General features: G+C 49.2%; 1 protein-coding gene across 3 annotated transcripts in view; it reads left to right on the top strand.

Annotated features, from left to right (window-relative positions):
* Positions 1-20,294, top strand: part of CPXM2 (carboxypeptidase X, M14 family member 2) — a 129,988-nt gene that overhangs the window by 40,306 nt on the left and 69,388 nt on the right. For all 3 annotated transcript variants that reach the window (XM_029932742.1, XM_029932741.1, XM_029932743.1), the window contains exon 4: positions 7,983-8,122. In XM_029932742.1, coding sequence (XP_029788602.1) covers positions 7,983-8,122 — 140 coding nt within the window. The remainder of the gene's footprint in view (positions 1-7,982; positions 8,123-20,294) is intronic.

The raw sequence follows: 20,294 nt of genomic DNA, 5'->3' as shown, positions 1-20,294 counted from the left end.
GGAGGGTGGACGGTGCCTGGATGAGGGGTGCAGGGGATAAAAGAGGGGTCAAGGATGTGGCCAGTGTGTTTTGGCTCTAACTCGGATCATCTAATGGGGCAACGACACTATTAATGAGTTACCACCAGTGTCACCAGTGGAAGCCCCAAGGAGCCTGTGATGAGCACGCAGGAGGAAGTACCGTGTCCAAGCTCCTCGGGCAGCAGTAACAGCAGCAGGGACGGGGCGTTTTGCCACAGCAGGGATCTGTTCTCACAGTTCTGGAGGCTGCCAGTCTGCAGTCGAAGGGTTAGCAGGGCTGGCCTCCCTCCAGAGCCCCTGGGAACTAGGTAAGGCTCCTTCTTTGCTCTCCCGGCCTCTGGTAGCCCAGCCTCCCACACTGTTCCTGGACTTAGAGCTGCACCACTCGAGTCTCCGCCTCCAGGGTCTCATGGTGGCCTCCTGCATCCCCCTACGTGGTCTTCCCTCTGTGCGTGTCTGCCTATGTCCAGATTCTCCTGCTTGTAAGGACACCAGTCATCAGATTCAGAGCCCACCGGCTCCGGCCTGACCTCATCTTCACTTACCTAATTTCATCTGCAGTGGCCCTGCTCCCCCATCAGGTCACGCTCTGAAGTTTCAGGGGGTAGGACTTGCGTGTCTCTTTTTGGAGGACATTGTTTAACCCATAGCACTGTGGTTCCCTGTGCTTAGTAAACCTGGCTCAGACCGCGGGTAGGGGAGACTTTGCTGGGGATGGGCGCGTGGGTGAAGATTTGAAGCAGGATGAGAAGTGAAGAGGTGATCAGACAAAGGGTTGGCAGAAGGGAAAGAAGAGGATTCCAGGTTGAAGGGAATGGTGTGTGCAAAGGCCCTGTGGTTATAGGGACAATGACATCTTTGAGGGACTGAAGCAAGACAGTGTGGCTGGAGCTGAGCTGTAGTTACAGAGCAGTATCATGGCCAATGAACAGAAGAAGAGGTGCTCTCTGGGGGTGCCTGGCGGGGCTCAGTCGGTTAAGCATCCGACTTCGGCTCAAGTCACAATCTCATGGTGTCAAGCCCCGCATTGGGCTCTGTGCTGACAGCTCAGAGTCTGGAGCCTGCTTTGCATTCTGTGTCTCCCTCTCACTCTACTCCTCCCCCATTCATGCTCTGTCTCTCAAAAATAAATAAAAGTTAAAAAAATTAAAAAGAAAAGTAAAGGTGCTCTCTATTCTTAGTCACTAAGTAAATACAAATTAAAACCGCAATGAGATATGACTCATAGGTACCAGAGTGGCTTTAAAGAAACAGGACAGTATCAAGTGTGGGCAAAGCTGTGGAACTGTAGACCATTGTATACGGTGTTGAAAATGTAAAACAGCACAGCTTTGGCAATCTTTTTGGAATATCTACTAAAGCTCAACATTCTCTTCCCTGGTCATCTAAGAAATTCAGTCTTATGCCTAAAAGAAATGCATTCGTATGTGCACAATAAGGCAGGTGTAGGTAGGTTCAGAGCCGCGTTATTCATGACAACAACCCATGTGTCCATCAACATACAACGAATAAGTCATTCTATATGTGTGTAACAGAACACTCTACAACAGTGGAAAAGAGAAAGTTCTTGCTATTGGCAATAATATGGGTTAATCTCACAGAATACTGAGCAAAAGAAGCCAGACAGAAGAGAGAGTGGTTATGGTAAGTTTCATCGGTATAAAATTCATTGATTTTTAAATTTTTTTTAAGTTTATTTGTTTAGAGAGAGACAGAGACAGAATGTGCACATGCATGATGACTGAGGGAGGAGCAGAGTGGGAGGAGGGAGCGAGAGAATCCCAAGCAGGGCTCTGTACTGTCAGCGCAGAGCCTGATGTGGGGCTCAGATTCACAGGAGCTGTGAGATCATGACCTGAACTGAGCACCAGAGTTGGATGCCTAACCGCTGAGCCACTCAGGTGCCCCTATATAAAATTTAAATACAGGAAAACCAGTCTAGGTAAGTGGAAATCCAAATAGAGGTTGCTTTGGGGGGAAGGTAATAGTGGGAGGTGGCAAAAGGGCCGCATGGTGGCCGTGTTCTATATCTTGGTCCAGGTGTGGACACACAGGTGAGTGTGCAGTAAAATTTATTGAACTTCACACTTAGGGCTTGTGAACTTTTTTGTATGTATTTTAATTTAAAAAATCTTATTTTGGCTTTTATTGAAACTTGAATTAAACAATCAAATCACATGTCTACTCTCCTGGTTTCCCATATTTCAGAATTACTTTTTCTTTGGTTCTTAATAATGTTAATTCCAGTTAAAATCAAGAGTCGGCCACTCAACTGACTGAGCCATCCAGGCGCCCCAGGTTTTGGGTTTTAAAAGTAGCTTCAAGGGGCGCCTGGGTGGCTCAGTTGGTTAAGTGTCCGGCTTCAGCTCAGGCCGTGATCTCACGGTTCGTGGGTTCGAGCCCTGCATGGGGCTCTGTGCTGACGGTTCAGAGCCTGGAGCCTGCTTCGGATTCTGTATCTCCCTCTCTCTCTGACCCTCCCCTGCTCACGCTGTCTCTGTCTCTCAAAAATAAATAATAAAAAAAGTAACTTCAAAAACAATGACTATTTCTTCTCAGCCAGTTTTCCTGATTGTTAAGGTCTGAACGCGGGCACGATGCTCTGCTGATTTGCGGAAGGGTCAGCTGACGTGTGTCTGGGCGGTTCTATGGGTTTATCGAAGGTCTATTGCAGAGGCTTCCCGAAGGCCATCCTCAGACCAGATGATGACCCTTTCATGGGGGATTGTAGTTAACTATACTAACCAGACGTCACTGCTAACATTTTTAGGTAACGCCTCCCCTCCGATAGTGGTAACTTATTGGTAAAATGTCAAGTTTCCGGCACTGCTGCCGAGATTTTTCTGAAAGATATTTCAAAATCACTATCACGTTATTCTATTTTTGTCCAAATAGTCCTGTGTTATGTCTGCACAGTGGCAGCTGTGAGTCAATTATCCTGGAATTGCTAAATAGTTATATTCACTTGGATATAACTTTTTAATTTGCTTCCAGATGTTTCTGTAAAGAGGCAGCCCATGATTATGAATTACAGTGCAGATCAGTGACTTCAGACCGGCATAGTAATTTTGAGATGCGCTGTTTTCTATATATACCAGAGGGCAGAGTGCTTTTCATAATGCCTAGCGTGTCGTAGGAGGTCTGCAGACTCCTGGAAATTGGAAGGCTAAACAAAACGGTCTCCACATCGGTCATCCTCTGTATTCATGCATGCCTTTCCCTTTGTGTTTTAAAATTAAATTTCTATTAATCAGTTTGTGTAAGCAAGTAGCTAGAGAAATCAAAGTGTTAAAGGATGATTAAAACAAAAGCAAGAGAGGGGTGTCTTGGTGGCTGAGTTGGTCGAGCGTATGACTCTTGAATTTGACTCAGGTATGATCTCACAGTCTTGAGATCAAGCCCCCATTTCGGCTCTGCGCCAGGCATGAAGCCTGCTTGATATTCTCTCTCTCCCTCTCTCTCTGCCCCTCTCCCATGTGTATGTTCTCTCTCTCTCTTTCTCTCTCAAAAGCAAAATAAAACAAAACCCAAGAGAATAGTGGCTGCCAGGATCTTGGGGGAGGGGAGGAGGGGAGGTGTGGGACAAAGGGCACAGACTTTCAGTTATAAGAGGAATAAGTTCAGAGGATCTCAAGCACGGCAGGAGGACTAGAGTTAATATATATATTTTTAATGTTTTATTTATCTTTGATACAGAGAGAGACAGAGCATGAGAGGGGGAGGGGCACAGAGAGAAGGAGACATAGAACCGGAAGCAGGCTCCAGGCTCTGAGCTAGCTGTCAGCACAGAGCCTGACGCGGGGCTCGAACCCACGAACGTGAGATCTGACATGAGCCGAAGCCAGAGGCTTAACCGACTGAGCCACCCAGGCGCCCCTAGAGTTAATAATACAGAACCGTGTACTTGAAAGTAGCTGAGAGTCTATCATGAATATTCTCAGCGTGCAAAAAGTTACCTAGGAGGTGATGGGTGTGATAATTACCTTGATCTTGGTAGTTATCCCACAATGTATATGTACATCATACATTTTATCATCATCATCATCATGATTATTTTTTATTTTAGAGAGAGAGAGAGTGTGTGTGTGAGTGGGGGGAGGGGCAGAGGGAGAGGGAGCCCGCAAATCCCAAGCAGGCTCCAGGCTCAGCACGGAGCCCTACTCCAGTGCTTGATCCCATGACCAAGAGGTCCAGAATGGGATGCTCAACCCACTGAGCCGCCCAGGGGCCCCGGTACCTCGTACACTTCAAGTCTAGAAGATGTTTGTGTCTGATATGTTTATGTAATATATTAAATATATACAATTATATTTGTCGATTACTCCTCAATAAAATTGGAAAGGGAAGTGCCATGCTAGTGCGCCCCGCCCCCGCCCCACCCACCTCTGATGCCGGCTTGAACTCTAATCAAGGCAACTCCTCCCCGCGCCTTGTCATTTTTCTTTGGGAATTTAAGTCTTTATTTCTAAATATTACACACAAATTGATACATACTGGTTTGTGCATTTTTGACTGTATAGTCTGAATTTGTAGTATGGAAGATGAAAATTTCAGCTCATTTTTTTATCCCTTTATCTTAACCTCTTTAATCCTTTTAGTTTTTGAGAGAAAGCGAGAGTGCAAGTGGGGGAGGGGCAGAGAGAGAGGGAGACACAGAATCGGAAGCAGGCTCCAGGCTCTGAGCTGTCAGCACAGAGCACGAAGCTGGGCTTGAACCCATGAACATGAGATGGTGACCTGGGCTGAAGTCGGATGCTCCACCTCCTGGGCCCCCCAGGCGCCCCCCGTTCCTGCATTCATAAACAGAAAAGGATGACTGTGCCCTTCTGATGGTTTCTTCAGCCTCGTTCTGATGCCATGGAATGCGCTGTGCCATATTTTGGGGACACCTCTAGGGCTGGTACCTTCCCTTTTGCTGAAGTCTGCCAGGAGCTTGCTTCATAAATTCGTAATTGATTTTGCAGAGGTGGCTGTCACTTCCGTATGCGTCAGCTTCGGAAAGGGCCCTTCAATCCCCTGACATTTTTACGACGGTCTAATGGACTGTCTGGTGCGCTCGGGAAGGTCTGACATCGGCAGCAGACGCAGAATATCCAGGCTGGCAAAACCAGGAGCTAAAATTGAATTCCAGGTGTTTGTCAAGGAGGCTTTGGTCAGATAGTGCGAGGATAGCTCCCCAAGTTTCCCGGATTCTCTTGGGGTGAAGACCCCGGCTCTGTAGCGGCTCTGCTCCTGTGTGTGTAGCCCGGGCCCCTGTTCTCAGGCTTGGCATCCAGCACACTTCGGGTGAGGCGCTTCTTGGTGGGGGCTGTCCTGTGCATTCTAGATGGTTAGCGGCATCCCTGGCCTCTGTCCCTTCGTCTCCAGGAGCACACACTTCTTCCGGTGGTGACAGCCAAAGATGGCTGCAGACTTTTCCAAATACCCCTGGGTGGGGGGCTGGTGGGGGAGATGGGCAGCATGGATTCCTTTTGAGAACTGCAGACTCTGAGTCTCCTCTTTCTTCAGATTTTGTAACTCTATTCTGGACATTTGAAGGTGTAGAGAACGTGACAGCAAGTGCCCGGAAAAGTATTGTAATTCCTTACAATTTTGCAAAGCGTGAAGTGATTCGCAAAGCACTCGTATTTCCATAATTTGCCAAACGTTGTTGTTTTATACTGATTACGTTCATTGAGTGCTCACTTGTCTTTTTTTTTTTTTAATGTTTTTTACTTATTTTTGAGAGACAGAGAGAGACAGCACAAGCAGGGGAGGGTCAGAGAGAGAGGGAGACACAGAATCTGAAGCAGGCTCCAGGCTCTGAGCTATCGGCACAGAACCCGACACAGGGCTCGAACCCACGAACCACGAGATCATGACCTGAGCCAAAGCCAGATGCTCAGCTGACTGAGCCCCCCAGGCGCCCCTCACTTGTCTTAGATAACATTTATTGAGCCCCCACAGTGGGCAAGGCCTTCTGTACTCACCATCAGCACCCTCAAGGAGAAATGTTCGTTGCCCTCATTTTAATAGATGGGGAAACTGAGGCAAGAGCATTTAGGTGAACTGCCAGGGTTGATACAAGGTGCAAATGGCAGAGCTGGGATTCCCACAGGCAGGGGGACTTTAGAACACGAGCTCCTAACGAGCACTTTGTGCAGTGGTTGATTCTAAGATGCCAGGACCAGAATGTGAGCTGCGTGTGCCTACTTCAGCCCGTCTGCCCGTTCCAAGCGCCAAGAGGACAGGGCTGCACATGTTTCCACCTTTACATTCCTGCTCCCTGGGCCAGTACTTGACAGAGAGTCAAGTTGGGAGGAGAGTCAACTGGCCCAGCGAAGGTGAATCTTAAGAAATGAGGGGCGCATGGGTGGCTCAGTCGGTTGAGCGTCACAACTCTTGGTTTTGGCTCAGGTCATGATCTCAAGGTTCATAAGTTCAAGCCCCACTTTGGGCTCTGTGCTGACAGCTTGGAGCCTGGAGCCTACTCTGGATTCTATGTCTCCCTTTCTCTCTTCCCCTCTCCTGCTCATGCTGTCTCTCTCTCTCTCGTGCTCTCTCTCTCAAAAAAAGTAAATATTAAAAAAGTTTAAAAAAAAGAACTGAAGTCAACACCAGTCTCATGGGCTGTTTACGAGAAGATAGGAGCCCAATACCAACTAAGCGTTACGGTGTCCTGAAGGAAGCTACGTGACAGAATTGTAGGTGTTGTCGAGCTGCAGGCCTCTGTCCTTGACAGGATGCCTGCCTTTGGTGAGGGGCTACGGGGATCAGTCATGGCACCGTCATTGTTGGGGAGCTCATTACACTGCATGGGCAGTGGGCTCCTCGTTGGCTGGAAGCTTGGGGAAATGAGAGCTGGCGTGTCAGAGCGGCACACCCTCACTTCAGCAAAACCCGCTGAGGCACTGGTAACGCCCACATGCAAGATGCACCCTTTCTTTGGTGGTTCTAGAAAGCAGAACCAGGTCCTTGGCAGAGACACCCATATGTTCTCTTTTGTTTTCTTCCTTCCTCCCTCCCTCCTTTCCTTCCTTCCTTCCTTCCTTCCTTCCTTCCTTCCTTCCTTCCTCCCTCCTTTCCTTCCTTTCTTTCTTTCTTTCTTCCTTCCTTCCTTTCTTCTTTCCCTTCCTTCCTTCCTCCCTCCCTCCCTCCCTCCCTCCCTCCCTCCTTTCTTTCTTTCTTTCTTTCTTTCTTTCTTTCTTTCTTTCTTTCTTTCTTTCTTTTCTTTTCTTTTCTTTTCTTTTCTTTTCTTTTCTTTCTTTTCTTTTCTTTCTTTTCTTTCTTCTTTCTTTCCAGGGAATTGTCTTTTGAAATGGTGATAATATAGGGAAACTTCCAGAACAGAAACATCACGTACCTTGTAAATTCAGATCAAAAGAATCTTTGGTCGCGATAGGAGCTAAAACTCAACCCATCAAATGACTTAAATGTCGATAGGTAAACATTCACTAGGTGAATTTGCCCTTCAGCCCCCAGCTCAGGTGTCACCTCTATCCTGGCCTCCACCAGACCACGTGAGTCATTATCCTGAAATGCTCTGTAGCAGTTTGCTCTGCTTCCTGAAATAACACATTCCCCATTGTGCTCTAACTCATCTGTTTTTCATGTCTTTCTTCGTGCCTGGATGTGAGGCTCCGGGAGGGAGCAATTCACCTTTGTGTTCCCAGCACCTGGCATGTGTGGGCTAGCTCTCAGGGGCCGTCTGTGCCTGCTGGCTGCATGAGTAATCAGGGAGCTCATTAAATCTCATCTTCCTCCCTGGGCAAGAAGAGGACATATCATTTGAAATATTTCCAACTTGTTAATAACGAGCAACTCCATTTTACGATTTAGAATAAGGAGTGTTCAGGCCATAGTGCTTTTTTCTTTCTTTATCCACTGCTCATTCTTTTCTGCCCACCTACCCCCCACCCCCATCTCATGAAAATATTCACTGATTCTGGGTCTTTCTGAAGAACGTCTCTCTTTCTCTCCAGGCAGGTATTAATGAAAATGACTTCTATGACGGGGCGTGGTGTGCAGGACGGAATGACCTCCATCAGTGGATTGAGGTGGATGCCAGACGGCTGACCAGATTCACTGGTGTCATCACTCAAGGAAGGAACTCACTTTGGCTGTAAGTGTGGATGGACCTGTGCTTTTCTAGACTCCACGTCTTGGGTCTAATATTCTAGGGTTTGGACAGAGACAGGGAAGACACAGAGAAGTCTCTGATGATAAGCAATGGAAGGGAAGAAAACCAGAATGTGGACAGGATGCTGGGCTTGACATGGACACAAGCCTCTCTTGAAATGACACTGTCCCTTGTACAAGATGAGAGGGAAGGACGCACCCAACAGGTCAGGCTGAGTAGACAACGGTATCATTAAACCATGCCGTGTAGACGGGTGACTGCCATCTTGGATCTGTGGTGAATTACTGGGGCCCTGCCTGCTGGAGGTGGGAACTCGGAATAAGCAGTGAGTCATGGGTAACAGGTCCAAGCCACCGTTTGGGAGTAGAAGCCATGAATCCTTTAGAATCTGAGAAGGACTGGAAGCCTAGGGAGGTTCCCAAGTAGAGGACGCCTGGAGAAGCAGCAGAAGTGGAGGAGCAGCCAGGGTGAGGCCTGAGAATGAGGTGGAGCCCGTTTCTCAGAAACGAGCTTGGGCCCAAGGCTGGGTCAGTAACAAGATGATCTGGTAGTAATCCCAGGAGAGTTGGCCCGCTCTCCTGTGGGACATACACACAGTGGGATATTACTCAGCCTTAACAAGGGAGGACATTCTTTCTTTTAAATTTTTAAAAAAAATAATTTAGTTTTGAAAGACACAGAGAGAGCACTAGTAGAGGAGGGGCAGAGAGAGAGGGAGACACAGAATCTGAAGCAGGCTCCAGGCTCTGAGCTGTCAGCACGGACCCTGATGTGGGGCTTGAACCCACGGACCGTGAGATCATGACCTGAGCCAAAGCCAGATGCTCAGCTGACTGACCCACCAGGTGCCCCCCAAAAGGGAGGACATTCTGACACCTGCTGTACCATGGAGGAATCTTGAGGACATTATGCCAAGTGGGATAAACCAGTCACAAAAAGACAAATGTGATTACAGATACATGAGGGCCTTCGAGGGGTCAATTTCACAGAGCCCAAGTAGAATGGTGGTGGCCGGGGGCGGGGGAATGGGGAGTTATGGTCTAATGGGTACCGAGTTTCAGTCTGGGGTGATGAAAAGTTCTAGAAGTGGATTGAAGTGGTGGTTTCACAGTGATGTGAGTGTACTTAATGCTGCTGAATTGTACACTTAAAAATGGGTGAAACGATCCATTTTGTTCCGTATTTTTACTCCGGCAGTGAAAAAACACATGTGCCAAAACAACATGCACATGTTGTTTGGTTGTAGAGACCAAAGCGGGGCTACATCTCTGGGGTTGTCGCCTGGCTCCAACAGTGTAGACACCAGGCACGCAGAGACTGGGGGCGGGGCCGGGCCTAGAAGGGTCCACGGGACTTTGAGTACTTTCTGAATTTAAGCAAGAGTTTTCAAGTGCCTCTAACATCTGCCTCCGACTGAGAAGCCAGGGCACAAATGCCTCACGTGGTGACCCCAGGAAACTGGCCTCGTCAGTTAAGACCCCTCCCACCCTACCGGATCCATTTTCCCTGTCTATACCACAGTCTCGAATTTCATTTCAGTGTTGCTAATTACCTCTTGGCAGTCATGTGCAATGTGTCTGTAATTTGTTGATTAGATTAATTTTTAATTCCTGGAAATGTCAACCTTAATAAATAAACCAGGATAAGAGAGGGGAGCTAGCATCCGTACTCACACTTAACTGCCTGTCATTGTCACTGTAACAAGGACTTTCTTACATGGTGACAGTGATCAGGCAGTGACTTGTCATCTACTTTCCCCTGAGCTTTTTGTATTGTAAAGACGATATTATAATATCTAGCAATATTTTAAAACATTTCCCATGATTCCACTGCCCTTAGACAGAGGTTTTTTTTTTAGGCACTTGTAATCCTATTGCATATGCAATTATGTTATTTTAACTTAAAAACCTATCAAAGCATTTTTCCCCCACTGTGACTCCGACTTCACAATGATCATTTTTCATAGCCTATAATTTACCCAGCCCTGTGCCTCTATCACCTTCTTAGTTTGCTGGTATCCCGTATCATTTTGAAAGAAAGCACGTTCATACTTTTTTCTTCCTTTTAACTGTTTCCTTCAGATACATTTCCGGAGCTGGGAGAAGCTGTGCATTTGACAACATTGGGTCGTGTGTTTGCTGTTTGGTGTAGCACGTTTTTTTCCACTCTGCTTTTCCACAGTGCTTCTGTGTGTACACGTGATACTGAGTTTTGCTCTGTGGTGTGCGTTGGACTCCAGTCAGCTAATTACCACGACAGTTGTTTTCACTTCAGATTCTGAAAGGCGAGAACTGGGGTGGGGAGGGGATGTTGAATGGCTCAACTTGGGACAGAAACTTGGAGAGAAAGACCGAGGTGAGATTATGCATCGAGATCAGCGGAGGGATTTTACCTTAATACTTGGGTATTAACCTGTCTAACCTCTGTCCTTAGAGATCCTGTAGTTGATTTATTATTGGATTAGAAAGACAGAGCAGGGCGGGAATAACACATTCCATTTCCTCAAGAACACAAGAGCATTTGGGGTGACCGAGAAACTGCCTTAGAGCAGATCTTTCTTTGACTTGGCCTGGGAGGGACGGGGACGTCTTAGAGGGAAGACAAAGCACAGAATTGCTTTTAAGAGTCTTTTTCTTTTTAAATGTCTAAATGTATTTCAAGTCAAATTGTTCTTCAAGGACAATGGAAAGAAATGTGATGAGTTTCACTTGGTCTTACCACCCGGATTAGGACGGTCTGCACTAAGGTCTGAAGAAGAAATAGGGCAAAGGTGGATTCTGGTGTCTGAGCTTCCCCTCCCCCCCAGAGGCATGAATAATGCTGGAAGCATTGAGACATGTCCCAGTGTGACCAGAAAATATGTCCACAATAGGAACCATCAAGATGTGAACTGTGAAGAAGACAGCAGGTGTCCGTCTGTCCCTCTCCCTGTGCCCTCTGTCCCCATACTGTTCCCAGCACGGGCGTCGCTGGTACCATTTTGAATATTTCTCCTTACTGGCTTCTGTGTGTCTCCCTGCTGGTCTGGGAGTCCCTGGGTAATATAGAGTACCTGGTCATTTTGCCCCGTCCCAGGCTCCTACTAGGTGCTCAAGTAATGACTTTTTAATGAACAGATGTTGTTAGGAAGTAACAAATTGACAGAGGTTCGTTCACAGGGCACGGTAGTGAGTTCATTCATCTGTGAGTGTCCGTGACTGAGGGCAGGCTCGGCAGTGGGACTAGGGAGAGGGGAGGGGACGTGGGAGACTGAGAAGTGACGACTTCTAGGGATGGATGGCACCATCGACGTGGTGGCTTTGACTCTTGTTGGCTCTGAAATTTCCCTTCTCTGAACTTCAGTTTGCTAACTGAAAGATGATAACTATTCTCTCACTGATAAAGATGCGTGGAAGTCAAACGAAAGGTTACAGTGTTTTAAAATTACCCGGCACATAATGAGTGCTCAGTAAACTTTACTTTCTTCCCTGTGTTCCCTCTGCGCCTCTTTGGGTTTTATTTAGGAGAAGTGCCTTTAAGGTTTATTTGTAGCTGTAGAAACATTTAGAAAATACAGAGAGGTGAGGCTGCTCTGTGTGAATGGGGAGGGTGTGGAGGGGAGGAGTGCCTGCCTGGCCCTCCCCTCTCCCCTCACCGGAACAGCCCTGGAGGACACCTTATTCAACATTCTTCTTCAGCAAGAGTCCGGGACAGCCTGAGGCTGCTTCTGGGCAGGTGACAGCCAGGCCAGCTCCTTCAAAGCCTCGTGGCCACTTCCTGAATCCTCCTGGGTAAAGGGAAAAGGTGGAATTCGAACCAAGGCAAACAAAGGCAGAGTTGGAATTAGAACTTGAGTCTTCAAGTTGAGTATGCGGACCATCCCCTAATCTCAGAGTGTCATGTTGTGCTTGGGGATGTTTTAGAAGGACAAGGGGTTTCCGGCTCCTTGAGGTTGGGGCGCCAAATGGATATTGCTGTTTAGAAATGGCTTCTGGCTGGATGCTAGAATACAGGGGCACTTTGGAGTTGCCATACGCATATACTTAGGAAGCCTATTCATACTTTTCCTCTATAGGACTTTCTTGGTTGGTATTTTTAAGTTAACATCCATCATCTTACGTTTCCGACATTCCTTTTGTGTTTATGGATTCATTCATCTGTTAGTGAGCATTCTGTGTGAAGCACTAGGGATATGAAGGTGAGCAAGAAGAGGCTTGCCTGCAGGGAGCTTTCAGTCTGGTGGAAAATCCCATATGTTATCCACCAAGCACCTGTTGACGAGGGGTGGGGATGGGCAAAGCTGGTACCAGGTACGTGATACAGATGTGAAGGATGAGAGGACAGGTTGAGAGGCTTAGTCGTGGTCTGCAACTGCCTCATAATTCGGTGGATGAGAAACTAGGATTCTAGTTTTCATAATTTTTCAACTAATTCGGGCTATTTGAAAGTAATAAAATATTATTTTCATGATATGGAGTAATTGATGTGTTTCACCAGTAGAAGTAATCCCTCTCCACTGCCCTGCAGTTTAGTGAAATGTCACTTTACTAACCAAAGCTAATCTTTGGGGCGCCTGAGTGGCCCAGTCGGCTGAGCGTCGGACTTCGGCTCAGGTCGTGATCTCACGGTTTGTGGGTTCGAGCCCCGCGTTGGGCCCTGTGCCGACAGCTCAGAGCCTGGAGCTGCTTCAGATTCTGTGTCTCCCTCTCTCTCTGCCCCTCCCCTACTTACACTCTTATCTCTTTAAATAAATGCTAAAAATTCAAAAAAAGCGAATCTTTAATTTCCCTAGTCTCAGAAACTATATTAGACATATGGGTGTTACAGTTATAACCAGTGTGATGGTTGGAAAGTAAATTTTTCTGCCCGTGGTGGAAAGATGCTGTAACGACATAGGCGAAATACAGGCAATTTGAAAATAACCAACTGTTTTAAATTTTAATTGTTTAATCAACAAAACAATTCTCATTATGTGGAGAGTCTGTAAATGTGTTCTTAAAGTGGGGTAGCAGCTGACTGATGAGGTTGTAGGGTGGCAGCCGGGAGGGTTTGACCGGTTGACTGAATTTTTAAACAGCAGCCAGGCTAATTAGAGCCGGAAGAACGGAGCCAGGCTTGTGACCCAGGACACAAAGGGGGCGGAGAGACACAGCCCCGGCCTCAGCGGCTGGCTTGCTGTTTGTCTGTGGGAAGCTGCAGCATGTGTTCGGAACGTGGCCTCTGTCCCCAGACAGTTCTGACGGGAAAGGAAAGGAGCGGGTGAGGTGCCCGGTCCAGGAGGAGGACAAGGCCCAGGAATGGCCCGTTTCTCCTTTTTGCCCCGGGAAGAGCTGTGTTCGCAGGAGGGCTGGTGGCTGGCGGGGCAGATGGGCGGGGTCCTCCGCAGACAGGGGGTGGGGCAGGTTTAGGGGGTGGACGCTTACAGCAAGAGGACGGGGGGAGTCCTCGGAGAGCCCAGCCTGTGTCTGGAGCTCATAGACCTGGAATGGTCCCACTTGGCACTGCGGGCACTTTCTCCAGTAGGGGGCGATAGAGTTGGCAGCCGAGCTGTTGGAGGCATTCCAGGGACAAGGGCATCTCGGAGCTGGCAGGGCACCGAGTGAGCGCATTTGAAAGGAAGGGTGTGAGGGTCAGCTCCAGGGCAGAGGAGGGGAAGAGCCAGAGGGCTGATTCCCTGGAAGTTCAGAGCAAGTTCAAGGAGCCCCTAGGGGAAACCAGGCTTCAGAAATGATGCAGCTTGGCCAGGAGGACACTGGTCATCCGAAAAGTCCACAGAGCAAGTGGAGGTGATCAACTGGGGCCCAGGGCTTGGGGCCTGTGAGTGGAGGGTCAGAGAGGAGGAGCCATCTGGAAGTCCCGAGGCTGCAGGCTGGCCCTCACTGCTGTCCCTGTTGGGAGAATGTTCAGGACGCTCTGGAGCCTAGCTCAGCAGAGGTGAGGAGGAGGCAGCTGCAGAGATGGGGGGGGGCGGTTGCTGGTGAGAAGCAAAAGGGGATGTGAGGAGAAGCAGAAGCGAGTAGAGACGCCGGAGATGGGAGTGGAGAGGGGAGCACCCTAACACCTGCCTGGCTCCGGGATGTGCCCAGCGACTGGACCTCTGGTCCCCGTGGGAGGTTTTCACCCAGCCCCTCCCTTTCTCGTCAGTTCTTCTGGTTTTCTGCTCCCAGACGACCGATCTTGGCCTTTGTGGTTCTCTCATCCCCTGGGTGGGTCCCAGGGCACAGAGGGAAGGGGGCGTGGGGGGCTGGGGCCAGGACACGGAGGGGCACCTGGCAGCCTCTTGTGCAGAGCCTGACAGGAGGCTGGCCAGCACCCCATCAGTCACCTCCTCCTTGAGGGTGTGTGTGTGTGTGTGTGTGTGTGTTTCCAGAATTGCGGTCCTCACTTCCTGGCACCAGGGAATGTTTGGCGCCTTCCGGGGGCTGGGAAGGCACACGTTTCCAAACACCTTTCTAACTCCCCTGAAAACTGACCGGTTTTCAAATTGCTGAGTTTGGCACGAAATGGTAGGGTTTTCATGAAAACCTCTACAAGTTCAAAGAGAAGGCCGGGCATGCAATCATTTCTTCGATTCATGTTCTGTTTCCACAACGCAGGGAGAGTTGCTTGGAATTAAATAGAACGCTCACTTATGGCCGCCTGGCTCATACTAGGTCTTCTGGGTGCCGAGGCCGAAGAAATAAGCCCTTGGAAGGTAACAACTTTGTAATGGAAACAACTCTCGAGGTCCTTCCTGGGGACAGAACTTCCGCCCTGCCTTACTCCTCGGTCCGTGTGCCCCCCACCCCTCCCCAGGAAACTCTCCAGAAGGTTGCTGGGCTCATCTCATCTTTTTCCTCCTCTGTTTCCCGTAGAGGGAGCCCCGCCCCCCGGCAAGCCCCTCCCCTGCTTAGCTCACATAATGTTCCCGCCCCTGGACCCGCCCACCCTTTGTGGATGTCTGACCGCACTCCCAGCAGGAGCCTCCTCTGTTCCACAGAAAAAGCAAGCATGCTCCTGCCTCGGGACCTTTGCACTTACCATTCTCTCTGTCTGAAAGCTCAACCCTCTTGCATTCAGAGGCTTTTTTTTTCTTTCTGGTCGTTCTTTTGAAACGCACTCTCAGTAGCTCTGTGCCCTCGCTTGGCGTTATTTGATGACCTAGTAATTTGTGGTTTCGTGCACTGGTGTCAGTCCTAGGCAGCAGGCAGGACCTGGCTGCCGTTTGCCACTGAACCCCCAGTGCTGGGTGGTACCCCACATAGGGAAGGTCTCAGGGACTGCCCCTCCTGCTGCATCCTTCAGGACTGTTCAGATCGTGTCCTGATTCTGTCCCACCCAGAGGCTGGATGGCCACCTCCAGCCCAGAATGCACCCGGGGTAGGGGGCCCTTTAGGTCCCACACTGCCAGAGGGAACTCACCACACCCTCTCACAGGCCATTGCTGTCCTTCCTCTCAGATGACCAGGGCCTCAGCTGGGACCGGGGTGGCAGACAAGAATGCAGACTCCAGGGCAGGATGGAATTCTGTCTGCCTCGTTTTATGGTCCTGGCTGTTTCTGAGGTTTTCCGGGCCTCAGTTTCCTTGTCTGTAAACTGACAACAGCAGTAGCTTCCACCTGCGTCGGAGCCTCCACGAGTTCATACACGGCAGGAGGTTAAGCTTGTCCTTGGCATGTAGCTGTTTTCTTCACTTTCCTTCCTGGTTTAGGTGGAGGGTCCTGCCCACACACCAGCGCCTGCCCCAACCCCTCCTTCCTCTCTCCAGCCAGCCCTCCTGGGGGCGCTCAGGCCATGTTCCCTCCTCTCCCTCCCTCTGTGTGGTCTTGGAGCCACCAGCCCTGAGCAGGTGGGTGGGTGGTCCCGGTGGGCTCCCGGCCACCCCAGGCCTCCGTGTCCCGGTCTTGTAAGGAGAGGGGGCGACCCTCTCTCTCACCTGTCCTGAGTGTTCAGTGAACGCGGATGGACTCAGGACAGACTGGCACATTCGGACACACAGACACACAGTGAGCCGCGGCTGCTGCTGTTTATAAAGTAAATCTCTCACTGTCCCTTCCTGGGAGCCCCCTGCCCTAGCCATTCACAGCTTTACCCTCCAGTGTCCCCAGTGTCCCCAGAGGGGTCCCAGGAAAGACTTTAGAACTGGATCGGTCACGTTGCAACTAAGAAGTAGAACCTGGCATTTTGTGAAAACGCTCCTCTGACCCCTCTGTGTTGTGTTGAAATTAACATGGCCAGCAGGAAATTTCTTTAAATAAAATGACGTTGGTTCCTGTACCAGGGCAGCGGAGCACTTGACATTAATGCAGGGTGCTCCCAGTACCTGCCAGGAAGGTCCCTTTCTTGTCCCCATTGTGTGGATGAGAAAACCGAGGTTTGGAGAGCACACGTAGCTTGATTATCTCTCTCTGCCTCGTTGTGATTTATACCTGTGCTTTCTGCACTTCCCCCCACCCCGCCCTCTTCCCACTGTTGCTCACGACTTCTCCTGCACCGTGAGGCCTCAAGCCCCATGAATAGACTCGTGTGTGTCTGAGCACATGTGGAGGCTGGAGCCAAGGGTGTTGCTGGCTGCACCCAGGGCCCACTTACCTGCAGACCTGGTGCCAGGGGCCCTGTGACCTTTAGGGCCCCGTGGAAGTGTTTAACCTCTTTTACAGCCTGAAAAAAATAAATGAACTTTTAGGTCAAAGAAAACAATCAAATATATAATGTTAATATGTTCATCTCTATACTGATGCCATCAAAAATGGCTTAAATTTTTTTTTTTTATGGAGGGGCGCCTGGGTGGCTCAGTCAGTTAAGCGTCCGGCTTCAGCTCAGGTCATGATCTCGCGGTTTGTGGGTTCGAGCCCCATGTCAGGCTCTGTGCTGACAGCTCAGAGCCTGGAGCCTGCTTCCGATTCTGTGTTTCTCTCTGCCCCTCCCCTACTTGCACTCTGTCTCTCTCTCTCAAAAATAAATAAGCATGAAAAAGTTAAATTTTTTTTTCATGGAGGAAGTGGCCTGTGGTCATCAGGATGGTGGCCTGTTTACGTCCTAGCCCCAAGGATCTGAGAAGGTGCTAGGTTTCATGGCAAAGCGGTTGCACATGCAATTGGGGGTGCTGATCAGCTGGCCTTCATACACAGATGTGACCCTGGGCTGTCTGGTGGGCCCAGTATAGACACAGCGGTCTGTGACCATGGAAGGCGGGGCACAGGACACAGTTAGTGGGACCACAGCTCTTGCTGGCACTGGCGGTGGATGAGGGGGCCCCAAGCAGGGGATGTGGGCGGCCTCCAGAAATTGGAAAAAAGCAAGGGAACAGAGTCCTCCCTGAGCCTCGTGGAGACAGGCAGCCCTTGCCGATGCCCTGAATTCAGGCCTTCTGACCTACGAGCTATAAGATTATGCCTGTGTAGTTTAACCTCTAAGTCTGCAGTAATTTTACAGCAGCGAGAGGAAACTGATAGCACCCACAATGGCAAAAGTTTCTAGAGCCCCGCTGAGTCCTCACATGGCCCCATGGCCCTGCGCTCTGATGCAAAGTCAATGCCACGCTAGAGGCCGAGGGGCGGGGCCTGCCAGGCAGCTCCAAGCTCGACGCACGTTTTCACTGAACCGAATTGGAAGCCAACTCTCTTCTCTCTAATTTCGAGGATTCCTGGGAGCCATGTCTCTGGTTCCATTTTCCCTGGTCTCTCAGAGGACTCTTTCAGATGGAAAGAACTTTAAGTATCTTCTTTTTACTTTTAGTCTTCTGCTGTTGAGCTTCGCAGCTAGGAACTGCCTGCTCCTTGACCCAAATTTATTGGACTTGGCCTCCAGAGTGGTATTTTTTCCCCTCTTACCCTGGTACACATTTTTTTACTGGAGGTAATGGAAAATTAGATCCTGTTTCTGTTTATAACTCTCTCCTATGGTCTGCGTTTTCAGAAGGCCGTGGTAACTGGTCCAAAGTGAAAAACTACTGCATCAGTGGGGCTTTTCAGTGTCCGGCGTTTGTGCTGAACATACAGCAGCACCATTTAAATGTTTTTAATGTTTTATTTTTGAGAGAGACAGAGATAAAGAAAGACAGAGCATAAGCAGGTAAGGGGCAGAGAAAGAGAGAGAAGGAGACACAGAATCGGAAGCAGGCTCCAGACTCCAAGCTGTCAGCTAGAACCCAACATGGGGCTCAGACTCACAGACTGTGAGATCATGACCTGGGCTGAAGTCTGACGCTTAACCGACTGAGCCCCCCCGGTGCCCCAGCGGCACCATTTACCTGAGTGACTGTGGTTCCAGCAGAGAGAGGAGGTGGGAGGGAGGGAGAGAACAGAATGATGAATCCGTGTTCTTGAGTGCTGTGTGCAGGCAAACACCCATTGTAGGCAAAAGGCAGCCCTTCCCCGCCTCTACAGTTTTCAAGATGCTACACAAGGCAAGTTTAGACCTCTGAGGAGCAGCAGGCTTGCCCGGAGTTAGAGGTTGGCCACAGGCTGGATTTGAGGCTGCAAAGCTCTGTCAAGGAGGTGACGGGCAGGAAGAGGAAGCTGCCAGCCTCCCCACTGTGCCAGCAGAAAATTGGCCTGAAAACTGGGAGAGATTGTGGGGCCCTTCCTTCTCTGGCTGAAAAGGGATTTCGTGGTGCTTTCTCTACTTGGATGAGAACGTGGATGCCACCCAGTGTTACTTAGTTATTAGCGGTCCCTTTCGTTGACGGACTCCTGCTCATTCGCCATATGCAATGCTGTTTGCTGGAGCGGACAGTGCTTGTCGGTGAGGATGGAGGTGGGGAGATTCTCTCTTGTGAGGTGGACAGAGAGAAGAATCTGACCGTGGAGACCAATTGTCATGGCGCTCCACTGTGGTTGACCTTCAGCGGGTGCCTCGGATCTTACCGGGTGTCCGCCCACTCGTTAGTTACTGGACTGTGATTTGAGCCCCTCCCGTCTTTCCCAGTTACTCCCTTCCTTGTCGCTTGGCCCTTGGCTGTACAAAAACCTGGAATCTGTATGTGGTTAACGGAATCCGAGTCCTAAGGTTTTATGTCCTACTTACGAAGGCACCGCCCTCCTGAGAATACAAGTGATGTCCTCCGTGTTTCTTTGAGCGCTTTTATGATTTCGATTTCTACCTCGAAATCTTTGAATTGCTGTATTTTGGACTGTGTTTTGGCCTAGGTGCAACAGATCGAAGTTCTTCTCCAATGGCCGCTAGGGTGTCCCAACGTTATTTCTTTTCCATCCTTTCTCCGGCTGCGATGGCCTGGATGTTGGTGTGCCTCTCGAAGTTTATATGCTAAATCCTAACACGTGATGTGATAATATTTGTAGGTGGAGCCTTTGGGAAGTGATTAGGTCATGAGGGCGGGGCCCCCGTGCTTGGGATTTGTGTCCTAATAAGAGCCCCCACCGATCTCCCCGGCCCCTTCTTCCACGGGAGGGCGGGAGGAGAATCTATGGCCGCCTGGTGCCCTGTGAGTCTCAGACTTCCCAGCCTCCAGAACGTGAGAAATAAGTCGCTGTGATTTACAGGCACCCCGTCCGTGGTGCTTGGTTATAACAGCCCACAGGGACTAAGATTCCAACTGCAGGGCCTCCAGTTTGATCTGCTAAATCCCTGTCTGGCGTGGGGTTTGTAAATTCTAGCTATGTCTTTGGTCAGATCAATGGTTTGCGAATATTTTCTCCCAGTCACAGCTGATTTTGTAATCCTTTTCGCATTGACTTCCCGTTAAGCTCTCAGAGAGCAAGGCTTTAAATTTCAATCAAGTATACTTCATTGATTTTTTTTTTTCTCCCTTTACGGATTGTGTTTTCGGAGTCAGGTCGAAGAACTCTTTACTAAGCTCTAGATCCCCAAAACTTGCTTATATGTTATCTTCTAAAGTTTCACAGGTGTACATTTTATATTTAGATCTGTGGTCCATTTTGAGTTAATTTCTATGTAAAGTGTTGGGTTTAAGGGGTTTAATGATCTCTCTCATTAAACCTCATTCTGTATAATTGCACATAGACACGTAATTACCTCTGCACCAAATGTTGAAAAGACTGCCCCCTCCATCATGAAATTGCTTTTGCGCCTTTGCTGAAAGTCAGTTGGCCCTATTTGTGTGGGTTGATTTCTGGGTTCTCTGTTCTGTTCCACAGATCCGTGTATCTGTTCCTCCCCAAGTACTTTATTAGCATCGCTATACAATATCTTGAAACAGGATAGATGGATTTCT

This window comes from Suricata suricatta, chromosome 2, assembly GCF_006229205.1.
Source record: "Suricata suricatta isolate VVHF042 chromosome 2, meerkat_22Aug2017_6uvM2_HiC, whole genome shotgun sequence".
NCBI classification, from domain to species: Eukaryota; Metazoa; Chordata; class Mammalia; order Carnivora; family Herpestidae; genus Suricata; species Suricata suricatta.
Note: the sequence above shows the minus strand (reverse complement) of the source record. Positions and strands in the feature narration are given on the sequence as shown.